This window comes from Haliaeetus albicilla, chromosome Z (assembly GCF_947461875.1).
Source record: "Haliaeetus albicilla chromosome Z, bHalAlb1.1, whole genome shotgun sequence".
NCBI lineage: Eukaryota > Metazoa > Chordata > Aves > Accipitriformes > Accipitridae > Haliaeetus > Haliaeetus albicilla.
In genome coordinates this window covers 60,720,107-60,745,070 of record NC_091516.1, presented here as the reverse complement: position 1 = coordinate 60,745,070, position 24,964 = coordinate 60,720,107, and the positions used below count along the sequence as shown (strand labels likewise).

General features: G+C 36.2%; 1 protein-coding gene across 1 annotated transcript in view; it reads left to right on the top strand.

Moving 5' to 3' along the window:
- Positions 1-23,883, top strand: part of SHOC1 (shortage in chiasmata 1) — a 53,535-nt gene extending 29,652 nt beyond the window's left edge. Inside the window, exons 14-28 of the mRNA XM_069777213.1 lie at positions 792-899; positions 2,663-2,900; positions 5,412-5,551; positions 7,758-7,859; positions 10,793-10,862; positions 11,455-11,633; positions 12,194-12,299; positions 14,050-14,161; positions 15,154-15,275; positions 16,216-16,309; positions 17,318-17,449; positions 18,800-18,949; positions 20,046-20,196; positions 20,436-20,993; positions 23,356-23,883. Of these exons, the coding sequence (XP_069633314.1) occupies positions 792-899; positions 2,663-2,900; positions 5,412-5,551; positions 7,758-7,859; positions 10,793-10,862; positions 11,455-11,633; positions 12,194-12,299; positions 14,050-14,161; positions 15,154-15,275; positions 16,216-16,309; positions 17,318-17,449; positions 18,800-18,949; positions 20,046-20,196; positions 20,436-20,993; positions 23,356-23,456 (2,363 nt within the window). The 3' untranslated portion in view covers positions 23,457-23,883. The remainder of the gene's footprint in view (positions 1-791; positions 900-2,662; positions 2,901-5,411; positions 5,552-7,757; positions 7,860-10,792; positions 10,863-11,454; positions 11,634-12,193; positions 12,300-14,049; positions 14,162-15,153; positions 15,276-16,215; positions 16,310-17,317; positions 17,450-18,799; positions 18,950-20,045; positions 20,197-20,435; positions 20,994-23,355) is intronic.
- Positions 23,884-24,964: the final 1,081 nt, after the last annotated feature.

Here is a 24,964-nt window from a genome sequence, read left to right as displayed (position 1 = left end):
CAGGTGTCCTCCAGATTTACCTTCTCAAAGAAGGTTAAGATTCTCATCAGGAGAGACTTATTAGGTAGGGGAAGGTAATATCAGAAGTTAAGACTCTACATGGATCAGTATTGGAAGACAATAGGAATTTTTCTTACAGTATGTGTGAAGATTAGCTGCGTCCAAATCATTTGCCATAAAGAATGTGGCTTTTATAGTCTAAAATTTGTTGGAAAAGTTCTGTGAAAAGCTCAATTTGAGGTTATCACTGCTTTAAAGTTGCTTATTGATTAGTGGATAATCTGCGATTTTGATTTCTTAGAAAGAGTTCTGAAATGTTTGGAAAATGGGTTAGATAGAGTTACAGAGCTGTTGAATAATTTAGTGATTTGACTAGTCAGATGAGGAAATAGTAATGTGAACAGCTGAGCTTCTATGGTGGCCCAAAAGATGGGAAATTTATCAGTTTCCATGTATATTTAAAGATTGCCCTACTAAAATCAGTAAGGCAGTGTGGGTTTAATGGCACACCTAGGGGAACTGTTACCCCCTCCTCCCACAAGCACCACCTATCCCTACACACCTTTCAAAAACACTTCCCTGTGTGACACTTGCTCTGGGTCAGGTGACATGGGAGAAGTCATGCTATATCATAAAGTATTTGCCACCAGATCTGACCTTTCAAGACTATGTCTGTTTAAGTGTGTTTAATGAAAATTCTGAGATACCAGAATCTTTTAAATTGATTACATATGTATAGCGTGATTTCTGAAATTTTATACAGACCACACCTGTGTCTTGTATTTGTAAAGGTAAAATAGATGAGAAGGAGAACATGCTGTTCAGACATGCTGCTCTGGTGCACCTGCTGGTGACAGTTCGAGATCTTCTATTAACATGTGGCTTGGACACAGCACTAGGTTTGTTTTTAGTAGTAAATAATGATACCCAGAAACCCAGTGCTTTGTGTGTATTCTGCAGTCTGTCTTTCATGTTTATAGGCTGTGATTCTTTGCCATCGGTATACCTCCAGCATAGCTTCAATATGATATCCAACCCTCTTTGCTTCCTTATTTCTGTTCCATCATTACAAATGAATTCACTGTGGATTGTACTTTGGTAGTGTATGTGCTCAGTTCATGACTAATACACCACTGTTCATATTATTACATGGACTTGCCTGAGAAACATTCATACAAAGTTCCACATATATAATGTGTTGTCTTGTATCTCAGAATGACAAATTTTCATTGGAATCTCTGTGTGGAAGCTGAGAAACATGAAAAAATGGCAGGTCCTTTGCTGTTTACAGTCCACCTTCTGTGAGTGTGGAACACTTCCACCTAAAAATATTCTTAGGCTCCTTGGAAATGAGGTACCTAAAACTGAGGGCATTTTAAGCAAAATCTAAAGTATTATCTAACATATCATGAGGCAAGGAATTTGAAGTTACAGTCCAATTCCTTAGCACTGGACTCACACAGAAGGTTTTTTTGAGCTTTTCTGGTCTTATCCTATTCAGATTAAGAATATAAAAATTCGTTGTAACCCAGTTTTATGCCTGAAATGACAGTGCTGTGTTTGTCAAGTTCCCATAGTTGTCTATTGTGAATTTTCAGATAGATCTATTGGAATAGATTCATAAGGAGCTGAAGTCAGCTTGTATGAATGCTCTGGGAAAGTCAGACTCCCTCTGTCTTTATAGGAGTTAAGGTGGTTCAGAGCACCTAACTTCAGTCACTCTGAATTATCCCTTGATGGAAGGTGTTTCCTTAAAATTGATGTAAAATGGAAGACATCTGCCATAAACTGAACTATGGGGAAAAGAAATTATTTGTATTCACTTAAATATTTCTAGCAATAAAAGAGTAGGAAGAAAAATACAGAATTAATATATAAGTAGAATCCTAAGTAGAATTATTTTCTACAATTACTATAAACAATGTAGGAGGATGGGAGGGAGACAAATGAGGAGTTCTTCCTCCTCTGCTCTATTGTGGCAGAAGCAGTCCTAGATGATATTTCAGAATTACACAGCATCTGTCCTTCCAGATCCCGCAACACCTCACAAAGGAAATTGCACAAGTAAAAAAGATCTGAAAAAAACTTAGAAAATTGAGCCAGATCCTAAGTAGGCCCTGTAGTCTTCACTATTGTTGTGATGTTGTGCTGTGCTGTGTGATTCATCACATAGTTATCTTAGATGTATTTTTTCTTTATACCTTTTCAAATAACCCCGGCATTGTTCATGTTACATACAAAAGGCATCATAGTTGAGAAATAGTTGTGATAATATGAAGAGTGGTGAAAACACAGGACAAGTAAAGCTTTGGACAGTGGGAATACAAATAAAGTTGTTATTTGGTATAAACCATATAAACTAGTTAAATAAAACAGTGCTGCTGGCTGGTATTTGCAGCTATAGAATGCAACGTTCTATAATTCTAGCTGGAGTCATATAGCAGATACTACAGGAGGTATAGCAGTTTTATAAAGTTTTATATACCACTTATGTACCTGATAAGTAGTAATAGTATCCTTCCATATTGGTGAGCCATTAAATTTTCATCTTTTTTGTGCAAGATACCTTCACATAAATTTTAAATTTATGTGTAGATTAAACACAAACCTTGGCAATTATTTTTTGTCGCTGCAATTACTTCTGTTGTTGCTATGTTAACAGGTTATTTGTCCAAGGCAAAGGATATCTATAAAAACATCTTGGAATCCTGTTTGAATAATATACGGAGGCAGCTGAGGATTGTACAGTACAGCAGCCAGAAAAAGCATGAAACAAATCCCAAAATAACAGAGCTGCAGTGTCAAATGTTAAATTGGATGCAGAGTTGTGGAGACAAACACAGTGTTAAGGTTAACAGTGTAAACAATTTCTCTAAGCAGACAAAACTGCTCCAAACTATGTGAATAATTATAAAACCATCTTTCAACAAGGGTTGATTTATGGAAGAAAGTCTTATAATTACCTTTCCAACTCACAGTATCTGTTACATAAGGGTAACATACAGTTTAAGACCTCTATCAGGAGCAGTGCAGGTTTCTGTTTGATGAAATCTGCCCTTGTTGCATGACTGAAATGACATGCATATGAGTTTTAACATTGCCAGGGCTTCATCTTGTTGCAGGTGGTTTTGTTTCCCTGGTAAGTATATTGTATCACATCACTTACTGAAAATTATATTATAACCTTTTATTTGAAGGCCTCAATCTTCTGGTGCAAAGAGAATCATAGCACAAGTCAGGATTGTGTACTTGTACAGGTGTGGCTCAGAGCGCACACCCAATGGAGTGTATGGGTATTGTTATCCATAGACGACCTCTGCTTAAGCCATGTATCAGGCCAATCTCCTGGCATTATAATTATATAAGAAGCAAATATCTGGAAGTGATAGTTACAGCATGGAGGATAGAGTTGTGGAGGAGATTCAAGTTATCCAAAGATATTTTTTTTTTCTGGATATGTGAACATTTGGGGTGATACCATGCAGTGCAAACCACCATTTTCCTTTGCAGAATATTTATTATTTATTTACCAGATACTTATCACATAATGAAACAGAAGGGATAAAATATATAATTTTTTAAGTGTCCTGACTGTTTGAAATAGAATTTATGCTGCTGAACACACAGCCAAAAAAGATGAATCTTCAAGCTTACTTTCATTTATTTTAACTTCTTTCCATACTTCACTTCCTGGAGCTTTCTTCTTCTTTTGTTTCTCTTAGGAGTTGCACTAAGAGCTCTGAACATCTTTGGATTAAATTTTCCTGAGAAGAAAAATATAATAGCTTATTGTACACCCTTTCAGAATTTAAAATGGAAATGAAGCAACCAAAACAAAATGGTGGTAATTGTCTTGATGTCTGTCCTTCAATAGACCCTCTAAGCTGATTTCAGCATCATTTTCTTCTTCTTAAGAGTAACACAGTTTGCTTTGTGATACCAGGATTATGCTGTACTAGGAGACATTTGACAACTTTGTCATTTTAATGTCAGCTCAGTGACAATTTTGCTTTTGTTCTGAACTTCCCTATATATGATTTTTTAAATTTTTAACTGAACTCTCCTAAGTTTTGACTTACTTTCTTGACCTAAACTTAAGGTCATGCACAGATACGCATCCAATGTAAGAATATATATGATTTCATTCACAATTATAAGATTGTTTACTGTTCCCTAACATTCAGGATAGGTTTCAATGAGCCAGAATAGGCAGGAGTATACCAGTTTTAATAAGAAGTGAAAGTTGTATTGAATAAGCCATTTCCTGTTCTGTCACATCACATCAGCATCAGTTAGTATGATGTGAAATATGATTATCTGGTTATCCTTTTATTAGCCAAATTTTTTCTTGATGCAGGATTATAATGGGATGTTTCCTTTGTAAGCAAGAAGTTGCTAATGGAATAGAATAACTGAACTTTACTCTTCGTTTCATTATCTTTTATACTCGTGATTAGATAGAACATAGCTAAAAATGTCATGTACCTCACAACAACATGTAATGAGTACACTGTTGTATCGTGTGGAAAAGCAGGTCTGCATTTTAAAATGCAGTTGTTGTCCAAAACTATTTTGAAAGGAACCAGTGGGTTGTCAGGTGGCTGTTCTGTGCACCAACATATGGAAATGGAAATCTGCCTTAAGTTTGTCAGGCTGACCAATACGCAGAATTTCTTTTCAGACAAGATCTAACACGCTATTAATATTTACATATATAATTATCTTGCATCTGTAAGTCTTAAGAGTTAGACAATGCCATGTGCCTCCTTAAAAATCTTACCTTGTGTGCACCATGAAAAGTGTCTATACAATAGCATAAAGATTCAGAGGTCATCCTGTCTGAAAGTACGGTGTAAATCCTGTATGTATGTACATATTCTTCTTCACATACTCTGATTACGTAGCAGAAGTTCAGTTTGTATCAGTTGAAATGGTGGACAAGGTAAACATCTTCTCTGGTAATGATTCTTTTTAAGACTATGTCAGTTTGGTAGATTCTAATCCTTTTCAAAGTTTTCATCTTAAGCAGTATTTAATGAATCTCAGAGATAAGCGATCTCTGGCAGGATCACTTCAGTGTGCTCCATCTATGGTCTGGAAAATCTTTCTAATTAGTTCAGCAGTACAGCTAGTACCTCCCTCCAGTACATCACCATCTTGCAGGCTGACCTCTGGATATCTTCAGTTTAAGTTTTACCTCCATAGGGATAATGCCTCTAATATGACAGTAATAATCTGTCTAGTGCAACAGTAATAATATGGTATAATGTCTTTAGATAATAACTTTAAACAGCATTTTTACTTTGAATCAAATATTCCAGTTTAAGATTTCTTCTAGAACAGCTTTGTTCATAAAACTGAATTCTGATACTGATGCCTTCTGTAATATTTCTCCAACTCTTGTGGTAAAGCACACATACACATGAGTTTCAAATCATTGGTGATAGGAGAAAAAATGCCAGCAAAACTTTGACCCTGGATATGGGGAGAGCAGACTTCGGGCTGCTGGAGGAGCTAGTTAGTAAGGTCCTCTGGGAATCTGCTTTTGAAGGTATTGGGGTCCATGAATGCTAGTCACTTTTTAAGAGCCATCTCTTATGAGTGCAGAAGCAGGCAATTCCAAAGCATGGGAAGTAAAGCAAATAGGGCAGAAGGCCAGCTTTGGTGAGCAGGGATCTTCTTGTAGAACTTTCTAGGTGGAAGATGAAAGTGTACGGCCATTGGAAACAAGGACAGGCGACATGGAAAGACTACAGAGATGCTGTTTGCCACTGCAGGGAGAAAATTCGTGCAGCCAAAGCTCAATTTTAGTTCAAGCTGGCCAGCACTGTGAAGGACAACAAAAAGGGCTTTTTAAATATGTTAACAGCAAAAGGAGAATCAGAGATAACATTGGCCCATTGCTTGATGAGGTCGGTCACCTCACAAATAGGGAAGTAGACAAGGCAGAGACATTTCATGCCCTCTTTACCTCTATCTTAAACACTGGCGATGGGCCCTGGGACCCCTGGAGCCCTGTGCTGGAAGACCATGACCCGGGGGATGATAAACTCCCAGCCGACCCTGAGCTTGCTCGAGCCTTGCTGTTCCAGCTGGATGCACATAAATCTATAGGGCCTGATGGGATTCATCCCAGAGTACTGAAAGAGCTGGCCAATGTCATCATGGGACCTCTCTCCATTATTTTTGAAAAGTCTTAGGAGTCTGGAGAGGTCCCAGTCAACTAGAGGCTGGCAAATGTCCCAATTTTCAAGAAGGGCAAAAAAGAAGACCCTTGTAATTATAGGCCTGTCAGTCTCACTTCAGTGCTTGGTAAAATTATGGAGAAGGTTATTCTGGGAGTTACTGGAAAACACCTGAGAGACAATGCAGTCATTTGTCACAGCCAGCATGGGTTCACAAGGGGAACATCCTCCTTAGCCAACTTATTTTCCTTTTATCACAAGGTCACCCATCTAGTTGACCAAGGGAAGCCAGTAGATGTGGTGGTTTTGTATTTTAGCAAAGCTTTGACACAGTCTCTCACAGTATCCTTCTGGACAAAGTGACCAGCACACAGCTGGACAAGTCCATAATATGTTGGGTGAATAATGGCTGGCGGGTTGGACTCAAAGAATTGTACTAAATGGGGTTACATCAGGCTGGAGGCCAGTCACCAGCAGGGTTCCCCAGGGCTCAATTTTAGGGTCAGTGCTCTTTAATGTTTTTATAAATTATCTAGACTCAGGAGTTGAATGTACATTAAGTGAGTTTGCCAATGATACTAAATTAGGAGGAGCTGTGGACTCCCTCAAGGGTAGAAAGACCCTACAGAAAGATCAGGATTGACTAGAGAGCTGGGCAATCACCGACCATATGAAATTTAACAAGAGCAAGTGCTGGATTCTCCACCTGGGTTGGGGCAATCCTGGTTATACATACAAATTGGGGGATGAGAGGCTGGAAAGCAGCCCTGCAGAAAGAGATTTGGGGGGCTGGATTGATGACAGGTTGAATATGAGTCAGCAGTGTGCCCTAGCAGCCAAAAGGGCCAACCGTGTCCCAGAGTGTATCAAGCGCAGCATAGCTGGCTGGTCAAAGAAGGTGATTGTCCCACTCTACACTGCACTGGTGTGGCCCCACATTGAGGACTGTGTGCGGTGTTGGGCACCTCAATATAAGAAGGACATCAAACTATTAAGAGTGTGTCCAGAGGAGGACGACCAGGATGGTGAAAGGCCTTGAGGGCAAGAACAAGGAGCGGGTGAGGTCACTTGGTTTGTTCAGCTTGGAGAAGAGAAGGCTGAGGGGTGACCTTATTGCAGTCTACAACTTCTTCAAGGGGGGCAGCGGAGGAGGAGGTGCTGATCTCCTCTCTCTGGTGACCAGCAACAGGACACGAGGAAAGGGAATGATGCTGCATCAGGGGAAGTTCAGATTGGACATTAAGAAAATGTTCTTCACTGAGAGGGTGGCCAGTCACTGGAACAGGCTCCCCAGGGAAGCAGTCACAGCACGAAGCCTGTCAGAGTTTAAGGAGCATCTGGACAACGCTCCGAGTCATATGGTTTAGTTTTAGGTAGTCCTGCAAGGAGCAGGGAGTTGGACTCAATGATCCTTATAGGTCCCTTCCAACTTGAGATGTTTTATGATTCTATGATTGTCATTTTGGAAAACTCCAAGGTTTCCATTTTTGCCACCTACTTAGTCAATCTTGTGCTTTCTGTGCAAAGGAGAAAGAAAGATGTATGCAGGCTGAAAGAGCAATTTTTTTACAGTACTAGAGCTTCTTTTACCTTTCTTCCAGATACTAGTCATAATAAGGATGGACTCTGAGAGAGAAAAAGCTGCCCTCATTCACACTTTATCTAGAGTAGAAGGTAAATATTTATTTTTATGTGTATTTTTGAAAGAAAAAGTGGCTGTTATTCTGTGCTTCACTGCATTCCTGTTTGTATGGTTATTGCAGGTGTTTCTCTCTTTCCTCCTCATCAGGAACCTTTCTATACACTTTTCTCACTGTTTTCTGTTTCCTTGCTCTTACATCAGCCTTTTTTCTTTCTTGTAATTTTATTTTCCCCTGATTAAGAGTTCTGGTATGATGTTTTCTGTTCTGCAAGGGAATGATAGTTCATCTGTCAAGTCAAAGATTTATTTAACAGAACACTAAGGAGATGTGGGCAGCCCATTGCCCAATTATAATTGCATCTGTTGTCTTGGTCAGATTGTCTCATTGTTTTTAGCTGATCGGTGGTGTGTGGATTGTCTGGCTTATCGTTCACAAACGAGTTTCACCATGGCTAGTGCACACAGGCAACTCATGGGGGGTTACAAAAGTGACCCAGCCTTGGGTTGCCTTGAGGCCCTGTCTCTCTGCAGAGACGACTCATGGGGAGCGGTGTAGACAGCTTAGCCCTGGGTTGTCTGATAAACCCTAAAGTAAACAGGGCAGTGGCTGCACCACTCAAAGAACCAAAACCTGAACTGACCCTTGAAATCCCTTAACAAATAGTATGCCCTGAGTCTCAATCCAACCACTATCCAGTTGCTGAGGAAGCAAGGTAAAAAAACCCAAACAACCAACCTGGAGGGTTTCAGCTTCAGTTTCAAATGACAACCTTGTGTATTTAAACAATCACAGACCAATGAAGGAAAGATAAGGGGAAACTCCACTCAGATATACATAATCCAGTTAGGCATATATCATAATCCACTCAGACATAGTCATACACACCATTCCACAAGTCAGGGGATAAAAACTCTAAGATTCAGGTTGGAAATGGGGGGAGCCACTTCTCTAACTATGCAGTTGGCTTGCGAAGGAAACCCTTCCCCCCCTTGATCAGGACACTGGTCAAGGTAACTTCCCTGGGATTGAGAGCCCTTACCTGGAGGGCTAAGTGAATATTGTTTATGCTTTAAGTTTGTAAATGTGTTTGTGGTTGTCTGTGAATCGCTTGTTGTTGTAATAATGTATTACTCTTGCCTTAAAAATTAAAATAGTGCATTGTAGGGTTTAGGGTTATTCCATGCGGGGCCCGGACGACAGGACACCAATATGATGATTAAAGTCACCAGTTTATTGAGCCTAGCTGATCGCTCTTATACAATTCTCTAAGTTCCTTAGAAGCTTTGATTGGCTGCTGCATGCAAACATTTGGTGTCCACGCGCACAAGCATACAATGTGATTGGTTATATCAACACTGTACACGCGTATAAACATAAGATACAGTTAGTTATACTCACTCTGTACACGCGCATAAACATAGGACATAATTGGCTATATTAAGTAGAGCATGCGAAACTTGTCTCAGTCTAATTGGTCAAGATAAACTGCCAAATTGAGGTTGTTTGTGCCAAGTTCCCTTTATCGTGGAATGTGCACCTGTGTTTTTCTAATTGGGATCTTTCTTCTTCTGTCTTCTTGTTTATTCTGTTCAAGGCCTTCTAAACGCGTTTGGAATGCTCTTGCAACCATGAGCTACTTTCAGGCCCAGTAACTAAGTTTCATATAATTGACCCCAACAGTGCATTCCTCCATTGTATCTGTAAAACCTGCAATAGTGGCGTGTTAAGTCTGTAAGTGAAGTTCAAATAAGTTGTTTGCTTGAACCTTGCAGTTAAGTCTGTGAGTGAAGTTCAAGTCGTTTACTTGAACCTTGCAGTTAAGTCTGCAAGTGAAGTTCAAGTCATTTGCTTGAACCTTGCAGTTAAGTCCTTTTCCGTCACATTAGGTGGTCACAAGTTTTCTTCCTTGCAAGCTTATTAAGAGCAGTTAGAATTTAGAAGTCTTAACTAAGCTCCCTAGCATAAAACCTTAAAAAAGTAGTTAGGTACAGATCATACTTTCCTGTAGCTCTCTGTTGCTGACCTTGTTTGCTAATTTGCTAAATATGTAAGCATAAACTGTAGCGATCTATTAAACTCAAGGAAAAAAAAATACTGTTTCCAGTACCCCAGCCCCACACTGATACAAACAACACTTTCATGAATTCATTGTTTTACCTGTAATTTTTGTACAAGCTTGTTCAACATCGCAGATTCAGCTGGTGAAAGAAACATGTTTCAGGAAGATTGTTGTCTGAGCCTGTACTTATGTTTAGAGGAAGCCACTGATTCCTTTCATGTTGCTTTTTAAAACCCATTTTTGTAGCTCCTTCTTGCTTGAACCTTATAACAGTGTCATGTATTGTATTGTTCTTTTGCTTTTAAAAATAAAGTTAAATTTCCTGTGCTCTTAAAAGAAGAAAGCCTGTCTTTTAGAATGTTTTGAAAGGGAGGAGGCCTGTTCACAATGCTTTTACTAATAATAATATTTAATGAAAAGTATTTTATTTGTTTTAAGATCTTAAGACTTAGTTGCAAACACAGGTCAATCCAACTAACTAAACTTTTGAAGAGAGGCATTTGTGTTATACAAAGATCCCTTTTTAGCTACGTCTTCTAGTCATACTTGTAAAACTTGAAGTATACAGGAAGTGTAAAGGAATTTAAATGATAAAGAGGCAAAGATGCTTCCTTTTGCACTAGCCTTTAATTTTTTATTTTAAGGTAATTGGATTCTGAGTTTGTGAGACATGAAACTTGTTCACATTACTTCTTTCTTGGGTTCAAAAATGGAAGTTTCTAAATCATTATACCCACCAGTGCAATACAAACTGAAATTGTGCAGGACTTAATCTAAGACAGACAATGTAGTACATAAAATTTTAATGTCCTGTGTTGTTCCACATTTGCTGCTTACTGCTGTGCATTTATTCATACCCACAGAGGCTCGTTTGTTTGGTTAAGGCTTTAATTCTTTTTATGCAGGTTTAAAAGCTATGGATTTGGATTCTGAGAAAAAAGGAACCATTTTAGGTTATAAAGATATCATAAGCAAGTAAGTTAAATTCTTGATTTTTGAGAACAAAGTCTTTACTTGGGACTAACATCAATGAAACTTTTGTTACTTTTGTTCATTTCCATGGGACTTTCCAGTCTGGAGTAAAAAGTTCAGAATATGGATCTACAGCTTCATTTTGAGAGGGGCAAATTTTGTCCACACTCGAGTAAAATGGTTAGTTGTGAGGCTCAGAGGAACTTGTAGAAAACACGCAATTGTGTGTTTTTAACTTTTTATTTTGTTTTACATGTTTTAGGAAAACTTGTTTAGAAAAATGTGTAGAAAAACATGTTTGTTTTGCATGCTTTAGAAAAAGGTGGGGAGGAAAGGCCATAAGAGAAATAATGACAAATTATGACATGACAGGAAAATATGAATACTTAAGTAGATAATTGGAGGGGAGAAAGTACAGCTTTTAATTTTTAAATTAATTTTTAAAGAAATTACAGTTTTAAATTCAGGAAGTCTTTTTGTAAACAGACTTTAAACAGTGGTAATTCTTCAAAGTAAAACTGTGTTTATTTTGTTCTGAGGGTAATTCTACCTGAACTTAATTTTATTAATATTTTGTTGTTTTTTTAAGCCTTAGTAGATATTCCTGTGCTATTGTACATAATCAGCAAATTGGAGCTGACTTCCCTTGGACACACTTCTCAGTAGTAATGGAATACGATTATTCTGAAAACTCTTGCTGGAAAAATATGTGCAAAAATCTGAACGTTACTTACATGACTTTTAAAACCATCCTCCCTGAAACAATATGCGTGAGTAAGTTCGCTCCAGAATTGTAATAAACAATTGGGCTGGCATATGAAAGGAAAGCATTTTCTGTTCCCTAAAATGTTGCACTCATGTGCCTGTGGAAGAAGAGAATGAGTAATAAATTGTGAAGGCAGACCAGCAAACAGGGCTGATTTATCTATACAGCAAGATAGTAAGGTGTTTTTCTTAGGGTGTGAGCTTAGTTTTGGCCAGGGTGTAGTAGTAAATGTTGGTTGATAAAAGACTTGTGCCAAGTTCACAGGTTGTTTACAGTTACTACAAGCTGTATCCATCCATCTAAGGGAATGTTGGTGTAGATCTAAACTACAAGCTGTATCTATCCATCTAAGGGAATGTTGGTGTAGATCTAAAGGAATATAAATTAAAGCTTAATTTCAAAGAGATTCACAAGAGTTTAATTTTGGGAAAAAAAACATACAATGGAAGCATTTTAATGGGGATGAATAAAAGCTGCATTTTAAAAAGATATGTCTATTTAAATACCTAAATGTATCTTTAATTTTTTGCTTATGAAACTATTATCTTACGTATACAAAATGTTTCAGGGAATCACTCTGGTTCCTTTCTTCTGGAGGTACAGATTCCATATGTATTTCTGACAACTGAAGATCTTCTTAATATGCCAGATATTCTTCAGCTTTTGGAATCCAAGTGAGTGGAAGTAACCTATTTAATCTTATTTACTATTTATTTTCAGTTTTCCAGGACATACATCTTGTCCTACTATATCATGTAGTAGCCATCTACTTGGCTATCAGGTACATTACTGCAATTACACTATTAGCATTTTAAGAGACAAGAAGATAGTTTTTCTGCTGAAGTTGATAGCTTAATTCTATAGATTCACACAGATGTCAACCAGAATGGAATTGGATGATTTGTTTATTTTGCACTGGCACTTTTAATCAAAACAATTTTTTAAATTGTCTACTTTCCCTGAAAATCAGAATGTTACCCCAAAATATTTTTTGCTTTAGTCCTTCTCGGTGCTTGGAAGACTTTTTATTTAATTCTTCATAAAAATTGCTTTAGATTTTTTGTTTTTTAACTACCAGAGCTATGCTAAAAAAACAGCAACAGAGAAACAGTCTCATTTTCTGATGCATCACAGCTTTTGGGAGAGGCTAAGTTAAAAACAAGACTACTTTATTTGTAAAATTTGGATCTAATATTCACTTAATTTTGAATACTCTTTATCCTGTACAAAAAAATTCATGTTTGTAAATCATTGCACATGTGCATTATTTTCTTTGACATAATTTTCTTGCATTTTGTTTTCACAGTAATAAATACCTGATAAAAGTACCTTTTATCATGTAGAGGAAAAAAAAAGAAAGAAATAGGGGACAGAGCAGCAGCATCTCTTAACCGTAGTGCCAGAGATACAGATGGTTGATTTCACCATGTTGCTGAAGAGACATGCCAGTTTTGGTCCTTGCTGTATCGAGTCAGCTGTGAAGCCATTTTTTGAGCTGTGTCTAATTACAGTTCAATAAAAAAAACAAAAATCATATGTTTGACATTTAAAATTTGAACATTTAATTTGACGTGTACTTTTAAACTCTCATCTGTTTGAATTCTCTGTTCAGCCTGGCCATAAGCTAAACAGCCAGGAATGTTTTTTGGTACTTTCTCACTAGCTCCTTTTAGCACTGATGAAGTAATTTAACAGGTGTGCAAAGAGCTATATAGTTTCAGAAAAGCTTATAGTTCACTTTCCTGTTAATATTCGAATACACTGTCCATACAAGTTTCTAGAGGACTTACTGCTGGCAGATTCAGGTTTAGGTCTCTTGTGTTTCCTACAGATGAGGCCAAGTAGTGTGACAATCATCTCTTCTCAACTTCCCCCCTTAGTCAGCTAAGACCTCCCGACAGACCTAAGCATGTGATATTCATTCAATGAGTCTTTGCTAACACAGCTGGTAACAGGAGACTGTGCTGCTGGCTGTTCTTGTTCACTCAGAAAAATTTAGGGTCATACCAATGGCAGTCAGGGAGTTTTCACTCAGTTTGCTTTCCCTATGCTGCACAATCCTGAAAGGAAGAAAAGAAATGCAATATACATTTAATTACTCAAAAGGAATATCTAAGTATATTTTCTTGATTTATCTGTTTTACGTCTTTTTTTTTTGTAAGCTCAAAGGCTGTCTGTCAAGGTTATATTCAGTGAGGTTAGCAACATAATTGAATTAATCCAGTTATATTTCATTAAGTCACTACTTCATTGATGTGTATTCTTCAAATGTGTCCTAAAGTGAACTTGAGCATTTGTGAAAGATCAATGTATGAAAGGACTGTGTAATTTAAAAAATTGCATTGAGATGTGTTATTCATTCCTTTAAGAAAATCTTATTATTTTACATAACTGAGATTTAATAAAATAATTTTACTTCTTCAGGTACAGCATTGCCTTTGTTGAAAGAAGCAGTAGTTACTCGTTAAGGCTCTTTGGAAGTACAGATCGATATGTTGTGTTAACAATAGATGAATGTACTGCTATCTTTTTGCAGGTACAAAATGAAACTAGTATCTCCAAATTCTGTTATGCACTGGGTCACTTCTAGGCCATAGCTGCAGATTTTTAACGTATCTTTTCCTCCTTGTAGTCATATTTAATTCATGCATTGTTTCACAACACAAATTATTTCCAAATTCATTAACTCTAAAATTCTATCTATCTGTGCCAGTTTGACTATTTTAAAATGTTCTCATGTCTGTACCTGCATTTATTCACAGAAGTGTAACATTTGACCTGAAATTGGATTGTATTAAATATAGTTAAATGATGCATACCTGAAAATAGGGTTGTATAAAGGAATATTGTAATAACCAATTAAATATATCTGTGACTATATTCTCTTACCAGTGTGCATGTTAATTCCTCCCATTTCAGATACTTATCTGAATTAGTCTAGAGAATAATTTGTCCTACTTTTAATAGAAAGTAATAGTTTAGACAATAGAGTAATATTTAAATTCTGGTATGCAGCAAGACAGATGACTTTATAGGTAGAAGAACTGCTACTGAAAGATAGAGAAAGAATCAAATAATCAATTAATATTGCAAGCACAACACAGACATTCCTGCATGCTACTGCAAATGCTATTGCAGTTAGCGGTCTTGTACTTTACATATTCAGGGTAGGGATAATATGATTTGTGTAGGTTAAGTAAGTCCCTCAGAGGTTTATAATACTATTTTGCATTATTAAAGTTCTCAAAAATCTTAAGAACATCCTAAAAAGTTAGTAGCAGTGTTTCCTTTCTACAGGAGGGAAAAAGAGGTATGAAGCAGTGAATCAACTTTTTAAAGATCAAACAAAATAAAAGCTGGGAATCCTAATTTTCCTGACTCCCAGATATGTCTTTAATACCTACATTATTTAGCTGTACTTATGCTTGATCTAACTTCTGTATAATACTATGATGCATCTTAAAAGCTTGTGACAGCCATAGTAATATATTTATTTCATTTTTACATTTTATATCAATTTTATGGTAGAGTATGGAAGAACTGAATTATGAGAAATCCTGTGACAATGTATTATCAAAGCTGATGGCATTATCGCTCCAATATACATGCTGTTGGATTGTTTTCTATTCCAGAGAAAGACTGAGTTTAGAGTAAGTTATGAAATTCTTTTGTTACCTTGGTATTTTTAAAATAAACTTACCATTAAAGGAAGCTGCTTATTAGAATAAGCTAACACTCTCTGTTCTTTGAATTTCTCTGTAGGAACACATTTCTCTTAGAACAATATGAATATTGGTTCTAGTTTGCTTTTGACTTTCCCTTAGTTACAGTGTTGTCATGCTCCTACTGAAAAAATCAGTGGAATGGTAGAAGTAACAGTGACTACTGGAGACCCCCAAAAAAGTTAGCGAAGATGTTTTTTATGTGTTAGGATCTTTTTTCTCTTACACAAGAGATAAAGAAATGGTTGTTATAAAATAACAGGATTTGAGGCAGGTAATGCTAATGTGAGGTGTATTTCAAATCAACAGGTCCAGAAATTTCACAAGACTAAGGATATTAACCAGTGGAATTATTCTTTACACCTGTAAATTAACCCCTACAAATACGTAGTTATGAATTACTGTGTTAGCATCACTGTATATCATTTGCAACAGGGAGACATTCTTCAAATGTTCTTCCAATTCATCAGCAGTTCTTTTGCTATGGAAGCACAGCTTTTGTTGATATAGTTCACAAGCATTCCTTTATTACCTATTGTAAGATTTTTTTCCATGAACAAGTGGTAAATTTTCCATGCACCACCTTTCCTCTCTGTATGATTTTTCTCCAGTGACTGACCCTGATCCAGTCCTTTTGCTTCAGGCCAGGCTTGCTTTGCTGTGGGCTGACTCCATTTTCTTCCTCACAGTGCATCCTTCAGCACTCAGTCACTTAATGTGTCCTAGTTCTCCTTTCTAATGCTCAAACTGTGCTAGCATTCTGAATTCCAGGAAATGAAACAGACATTTATTAACACATGGAACAAAAGTTTTGGAATTATTTCATGTGCATATTAAATATTAATGGTCCAATGGCACTGTTTTATAGGTACAGTCTCAGGGGAGATACTCTGCTTAACCTTGTCTTAATTTATGCCACTCTAATTGAACTTACACAGAAGTCAGAAGACTTTGAAGTGAAGGTAATTTTCTGGTAACAACCTTTCCATTTTAATCTTCACTGTATGATATTTCTAAAGTGCTTAATCAAGTATGCATTCTACATCAAAAACATAAAATAGCTCAATATTACTAAAATAAGAGAGAAGAGCTTAATTCAGTGCTGCTGAAGTCAGTGATCTAACTGCTGAAGTCAGTGAAAAGACTGTGTTAAATCCAGTACAAGTTGAATCAGAGGCAAATAGCAGCTGTAGTGTTTTTATGATGAGTCAAAAAATGAGATTGTACCTTTAATTTTATAAATTATTAGAACATGTATTAATCCTGCTTATGTCGTAATTTGAAGTTTCAGATTAGTATTATGTTGCTAATGTAGTAGAACAAAAGAAAGTGTAATTTTCTCTGCTGTCGGCTAGTTTGCTTTTTTTTTTAATGTGGCAAGATAAATCAACTTTTTTCATTATGAATAAGAAAATCCAGTATCTAGAATAATCAACATTAAAAAATTGGACAAAAGTTTAATTTGGTTTACCAAGTCTATGTCTGTAACTTATTTCTTTTGCGTGAAGGAACGTCTTTTTAGGCAATTTTTTACTTATTTGCATATTAAAATTTGTTTCAAAATTATCTGCTTAAATGAAGGTTAAAGAGAGGACAAAAGTTTTTTCATTCCATGTACGCAGCAGTGTAGTTCACATGGAAATTACTTACACCTTCAAAGTGTTACACATCTTCTTAAGCTATATCAGGCATGTCAGAATTACCTGTTTTATAAGGTAAAAACATGATCACATATAGAAGACCTACAGGATCAACATAGGATTTGCATAAATAAGGAGTGTACTTTGTGGCCAGGCTAGTGGCCAGAGGTTGGAGTTCCTCCGCATGATAGCATGGATCAGGTTTAATTACTCCACATTACCAGCTGTTGTGTTCAGGGTCACCTTTAAGATTTCCCATTTAACTTCTGTAGAAAATTAAGACATTGCCTAGTATAAGTTTTAACCAAAAATGTTATGTATCACTTGTAGGTAGTTCTTATGCCAGGGATTGAAGAGACAGCACTGGTAATTCGTCAGATTGCTGACAACAGTTTCATGGCATCTAATATCAGTCCTCATGAGTGGTTGGACAAATCCTGGCTTTCTGTTTTGCCGTCTGAGGTTTGTTTATCTTTCCATTAAATTACACTGTTTTCTTCCTTTTTCTCAGACTCATAAAATTCTAGGCTTTTTTTGTTGTTGTCTTAAAATATATTATTAAAATAAGCATTATTTTATATATATAAATATACATACATGCCTATTTTTATATATATGCATATATACACACACATACACATATAATGTTTCCGTCATCCTTGCCAGCCCAATTAGGTGCAACTTGGACTTTCCCCATGCTTTCACAATTAGCCAGTAGAGAAGTTTATCCTCCACATCCGCCAACTAATGTGTACAGTTCTACAATTGTAGGCACAGAGTTTAAAAAAGTATCCAAATTTTAAAAGATAAACATACAATGGCTCACTTGGGCGGGAAGCCAAATTCATCAGTGCTGATCCATTACTGAAAATGGCATTGCTTACAGACTTCCTTTAATACAGGATAGTAGAACTTTGTTTAACTTTTCATGCAGTAGTTGGTATTGGATATTTACAACATATGCTGGAACAGGTCCATCAATCACAGTCAAATATATGATGTTTTTTAACTTGTTTGTTACGGTTTTCAGATTAAACATATGGATTTGTTTGTTTTATGTGGAAGCTTTGAACTCTTGTAAAGCCAAGATCCTTTTTGGCTTTTGCAAAATTCAGAAGCATTTTAAAGCAGGTATTGGCATGGCCTTTCAAGCATAGGATATTGGATTATAGGTTTTCCAATTTTGAGATTAAGGATACTGGTAAAAAACCAAGGGCACCCATTGACTGTATTTTGTCTCTGTTAAGGTATGTCCTGGCATCTGTTGAGGACAGAGCTTTATGAAAGTCAAGAAGAAGCTGACATTCTTAAAATGCTACAGCTCTCAACTTGCTGCCCTCTGTGTGACATTCAACCTCCCCCTAGAAACTCCTGCTTTTGGCACCTGTCCCATTGCTGTTAACAAACTTAACTTTTGTAAAACAAAACCAGCTCTGTCAGTTTATCTTGACTTAGGTAATTCTCTTCAAAATGGAGAATAAATGGTAAATCAGGTAATGGGTTTTCAAATCAAGTTTACACGATTCACTGGTTTCATCCTTTAGAATAGCAGTATCTTTAGACTGTGCTTGCTTTTTGACAAACTATTACACAGAACTTACTCTTTCGCAAAAATGATACACTGTTACATCTGTAGTAAAAAAAAAAAAGTTTTCATTGGGCTACAAAAGTGCACTGTTTGAAACCTCTATGACTGTTTCTATGACTGCATACTGTATGACCCATTCATAGGGATGACATTCTGTAGAAACAGAAAAAAGGGGGGAAAAAGTTTGTCAGATATCAATCTAACAAAATAATTTCAATTTCCAGACAGAGAAATGCCTGCTTACTTTTCCATGTATCAACCCTCTGGTTGCTCAGTTTATGTTGAAGAAGGGATCTTCACTGAACAGGTTGTTTCTTGCAAGCTTTGACCAACTTCAGGAACTTCTGCCAGAGGTTCCAAAAAAAGTTTTAAAGGTTGGCCAAAATTAATTTATGTATTTTTCAATCGATCTTTTTGCACCACTGTAATACAGGGTTTTTTAATCTGATGCTACATACACATTTGCTGGTATATTTAAAAACGCTAAAGCATATCATTCATATGTAAAATGTTGAGCCTGCTAATGCTCAGCAGATTTTGTCAAGTCAGCATTATGTTTGTGTGAATTTGACTAGAACATTTCCTTAACTGGGAAAATAATACTCATTTGATCAGCTTCCTCTTCAAGCTTCATCATATCAAGTATTGTGTCAGCATACAAGCTTATATGTTTCCCTAATGTAAGAAATGTTTTCCCATTAAGTATTTCCAAGACTTTTGTCTGTCTGTCCTTCCTTCCTTCCTTCCTTCCTTCCATCTTCTTACACAGTAATAACCCCACCACTTATACATTCATAGTACTAAGTATTTGAAAGAGCCCTAGAGGTTAAGATGAAGAATTCCATTCACTAAAGTGTCCACTCTGCAGTTAGAATTGTCTGCTCCTACTGTTTCAGTTGGGCCAAGTCTGGGAAAATTATAGAATGATTATAGTCAGCTAATTAGATAAAAAATGCACAGCTTTAATCAGTCAGGAAAATGGGAGGGTAAACTTCCACATCAGAAGCATTCAGTTAAGGTGAAGGAGCAAGTGAACAGGTGCTTGGGCACTGAATATCAACTTGTGCATGTTAGTGTAATAACTGCGTATGTGTAAAGCCATGTTTACTGACTGAAAAACAGAAAAAGATCTCATCAGTTTAATTCCTCTGTGATGTATGATATGCGCCAATCCATTGCAGACACTACTTCCTACAGTCCTGGACTAATGAAAGTTAATAAAGTATTTTAAGGTATTGATTTTCCTGTGTTTCAAGAGACAGGCTATTATTTACTCTGTTTATAGATTTAAGGCAGAAGGCATGTTGTCTACTGTACATGCCTCTCCTTCTGTATTGGTAAGTCTTTTTTCTTTCCAGTAAAAAAAGTTGTACATCTTAGAATCTTAACAAATAGTTTCACTTTTCATATCTGACAGTGTAGACATGTACTATAAATGTTCCTTAAGTATCTTTTTTTTTTTTGTTTCAGCATTTTAGTGACATGACATATTCATACAGCCTAAATGCTGCTGCTCCACTAGAAACAGCAGTGAAAGGTGCATCACCCCCAGAAAACTGGAGTAGCTTCAACACATTCTATCCAGATTATAAACAAAGTCATCAGTCTTTAGAGCTGCTTGGTAAGGCACAAAACAGCACAGGTAGTATCTTGAATTAGTAGGAAAATGTGTCTCCTTTCAAACCAAGTGAAAATCTGACTATATTAGAATTTTATCTTCTAATCATACAGAGGTCAGTTATTCTGAGGAGACAGACTGCAATCAAAGTGCTCAATGGCATCTTGGTTTTCTGTAAAATATAGAGAAATGAGCTAATTTTTCATTCTCCAAACAGAATGGTTCGAATTTTTCTCTACCAGGAACATCTCACATGGATTCTGAAGCCATAATTCCTCCATTGAATCATCATCAGGATTTGCTTGACTCTGATCTTAGAAGCCATACAGAAAAGAAATCATGTTCTTCAGAAGTAATTACAGGGAGGAAGCAGCATTTCTTTGTTGTGCCAAAGGACTGTATAGATTTTGCTGATCTAGATGTTATGAATTCTCTTCATGTTCAAAGACAGCCTTTCAGGACACACTGTATCCCTGATCATTTTTCCAAAAACTCTGAAAATGAGGATTTCTTTGTAACTTTCAGTGACTATGCACCTCAGGAGAGCTATAAGAGTTTTCTAGAAGAATTTAGAGGCACAAAAGTTAAGAGCCCAGAAATTCTGATTGACCAGACCCCATGGAATGACTTTTCATCCAGGGGCCCATGTGATTCATTTGCATCTGGTGGTTTTCTCTCTCATTTCTTTGTTGACCCAGATGAGCTTCAAAGTATGAATTTTCACCAAATAGGTAGAGAATCTGGAAGAAAGAGAAAACAAAGTCCACCATTCTTATGGACAAAAGAAAAAAATAGAACAGGTATGTCCAAAGCAAGCAGAATTTGCTAAAATACTCTTTGTAGCTCAACTGGAAATAGGATTATCTGTAAGCCTAGATTTTGTGTTTTCTTCCAATAGTTGTTAAATTCAATCCAACCAAAGAGTTGCATATTTCCTTTACTAAAAACTTACTTGCATATATATTTCTTCTGTGATAAGATGTTCCTAAACATTTATTTTCTCTTTTGAGCATAAAGAATATATTTTTTAAAAAAAAAGTGTTACTGCCATTATTTTTCCTTGATAAAATATTGAAAAGTATAGTTCTCCAATACTGTAAGCTTCAGCCTCTTCTGTCTTTGACAGTGCCTGAAATGTGCATAATATAAACATGCTAGAATTATTTTTAAAGTTATGGGAAAGATTATTTTATAAACATAGGTTTGGACAAAAGGGAGAAGAAAAGACTAGAAAGTATTTTCTCTACAGGACAAAAAGTAGATTCAGCAAATTCAGAGAGTGAAATTTAGATACTACTAATAGTAGTGTTGTGCTGTTAGTGTTAATGGAGAAAGAATTTCACTCTGACAACTTTCTAAGTTTGTTTCATACAGTGCCCTTATTCTTGGAATATTTTTTTTAGCTAATGTCTCCAGGGCTAAACTCTCCATCTTGAATCATTCCAAAGTGTATTTCTTCAAATAGACAGTATAGTGTGTAGTTCAAAACTTTGTTTACCCTGAAGATGTGTACAGTCCTTATGTAAAATCTTCAGGCTTCTCTTTTTTTGTAGTTTTCTTATCCATGGTTTACTTTCTCAAATATAGTTAGCTTGAGACCGTTTTTTGATAAGTCATAATATGTATCCATGGAGTCTTAAAAGTAAGAAACCATCACCAGTCCCTGTCAGACTAAGTATTGCTGTATCATATATTGCAATATTTTTTAAATTCTGCTGCTTCTCTATAGGTGAGGTGCCACATTCTTTAAAAATCCAAGGTTAAGCTTCTTAAATAAAGTGCCTAACTCCAAGTACAGATGATTTAATTTATGTTTTCTCTGTTGCTGCCTGTTGTTAAAGCTCTTGGTGATACAGCAAGGTCAGCACAGCATTAAAATGCTTTCACTAATTAGATCAGACTCATTCATGAAAACACAAGTAACTAATTGATATCATTGTTTCATAGGCTGCTTAAGGCAATTATGGAAGTAAAGAGAGGAAAAGTTAATTGGATATGGTGAACTGCTTTTAATTTTCAGCCTATGTAAATTAAAATGTTCATACAGAAACTCTGAACAGACCTGTTGCCTCTCCATTGGGATCAAAACTGAGACCTGGAGTATTGCTGGGTAGTTAACACTAACCTGTAACTGGCACTGATAGTATAAAATTCTAAATGCAACAGTTTCAGTAGAGATCAGGGCAGATTCTTCTGGTACCACATTTTACAGTATTCTGAAAACACTCTGATGTCCAACTGATGAGCTTTCTGTATTATTCCTGCCCACTAGGGCAAAGGTATACTTAAATTCAAAAAATCAAAAAAAAAGGAAAATGTATTTTTGGTTTAGATTTTGGAAGAATAGACTTATTTTACTTTATTATTCACTAGCTAGTGGAAAAATAAGTATACTAGATAGTTGTGAATGCTAATGCAAAAAACCATCTTAATACAGTGAAAGCCTTCTGAAGTCCCAAATCTAAGAAATGTGAAATCCTAAGTTTAAGAAATGTGTACAAAGCCAAGTTAAGAAGACACGTTAGGAACCCCTAGGGATTTCTTCGGGCTTTAGATCAAACTTTCATTAAACCACAAACAATTAATGCTAATATGCCAAGCCATTATTTCCACTGGAACAGATTAAATCCTTAGGTCAGTGTTAAAATTTTCTGATGATACTTTTTGTAAGGACTAAACAGAATTTTCTTACAGCAGCTTATTTTGAATAAGTAACTACGCAAATATTTTATTGTAAAAATCCTTGAATCTTAAGAACACAAGTAGCTTTTTTAAACAACTTAGAAACATGAACATGTCTCTAAAAAGAACTTTCACAATGTACTGAATAATACTGAATGTAATATTAATGAAACAGAAATAAGCATTAAAATCTTTACTGAAATACAGTGGTTAAGCATAGTGCAGGTTGATGTATTTATTTTGTGTAAAGTCCTGTATTATTATTACAGGATAATATGCATAGGACTGATCAGTAGTAGTAAGTAGTAGTTAATATTAATCTGTACACATTTAATTTTATGGCAATTGATACTTTTCATACAGAGCATACTTGTTAAAGCTAAAGTCTGTTACTGCATTTGAGAAACACATAGTTAAGTCTGCATGCATGTTGTATTTGTAGTTCATCACACATATATTTTCTTTCCACTTCTTTTCCAGATCCACAATTTGCAGAAGCACCAAAGTTCAAAAAAAGGAGATTGACATATGAAAGAGTCCCTGGAAGAAGAGATGGACAAACACGACTTAAATTATTTTGAATGGAATGGGGATTTGCATACTACACATACTTTTTTTGAATTATTAAACTCCTTGAAGGGAAATAGATTAATTTTTTTGTTGTTGTTCATTTTTAGAGAGAAATTAGGGTTTTGGAATCCTTACTAATTCAGGATTCTTTTGTATGTTTTAAAAATTTCACTAAACAAACTAATTCCTTGAACCTGGAGAATTACTGCTTCTCTGTTTGTTCTCATGGGTGACATAAAAGTACTTTATCACTCTTTATACAAAAAATAAAATATGAATTTAAAAAGACAGATACTGGAGCTCATAGTCCTCATATCTTCTCCCTGAGCATGCAGCTTTCCAAACTTAAAGATGCCAGAATCTCAAGGCTGCTCATAAAATCATAGTGTTTTCTTGCACTTACAGCTGTGACCCTTTGTGTTTGTGCCTTTGGCTCAGTTCCACTTCTTGCCTTCTGACAGCTCCTTTAGAAACCATGTGATGAGTTCCTGAACTGCCTTTAATCATGATCAAGCTACAGAAACAACCTAATTGCTTTATGGACGACATGTGAAAGACATGGTGAAATTTAGGATTCTAATAGATTTGATTCAGAGGGCTAAGTTGTGACCCTAGCTCTCTGCATAATCCGGTGGAGGCCATTTGTTGGCATCCACATTTTTCAGCCTGCTACAGTTCATCAGTGGGTAGGGAGGTGAGAGTCATCTGGGAGGCAGTGCCAGATATTGCAGGCTACAGCTGGAAGTGGTAAGAGATTAAAAAAAATTTTTAGAAAAAGGCATCTCAATTGCAAGCTGCTGAAGTGAGAGGATAGAATAGTACCCGAAACCTCACTTTACATCAAAAGATTTGGCAATGAAACTGGAAGTATGTTTCACTGGGAGTGGTGATAGACTGGGAGCAATGGTAGGCAGTAACTCCATTCTGCTGCAGGAATGCATACACGGTTTGTACAGGCATGCCTGCCAGCTCCAGAATGTTGGTGGCTGTTCAGTGGCCTTCAGCTGAGATGAGTCAGTTTTCAAACTCACAAATCTTCTTAAGTTTGATGCAATAACAGAAAGGAAAAAAAAAACCCAAACCTCAAGTTTATGGTTTGTGCTTGCAGTAAAATACTTTCTAGATGTTCAGCCTTCATTAAGTGCATATTCACTATATGGATAAATAAAAACAGCACTTAGGGGAGAAAGCGTTGGTCTCTCAGAGAAAATAAAGTGCTGATTTTTAGTTGACAATTCCTAAAAGCTGTGATGACAGCACTAACAACAATTTTAGTTCACAGTAATATCCCCAAATTTTTTTCAAAACTTCAGAAAACACCTTTCAAATGTAACATAAAAAACACTTTTAGTAGACTTGCAAACAAGTCAGCATTTCCCTGTTTTGCCCAGAATAAGAGAAAGACTTAAATAAAAAATGCAGTCTGCTTACTATTTCTGGCCCACTTTTGTGGTCACTTGACCTAACCATTTTCCATGTCTTTGCATGATGCATGGGTTTGGCTCTGTTTTTCAGAACT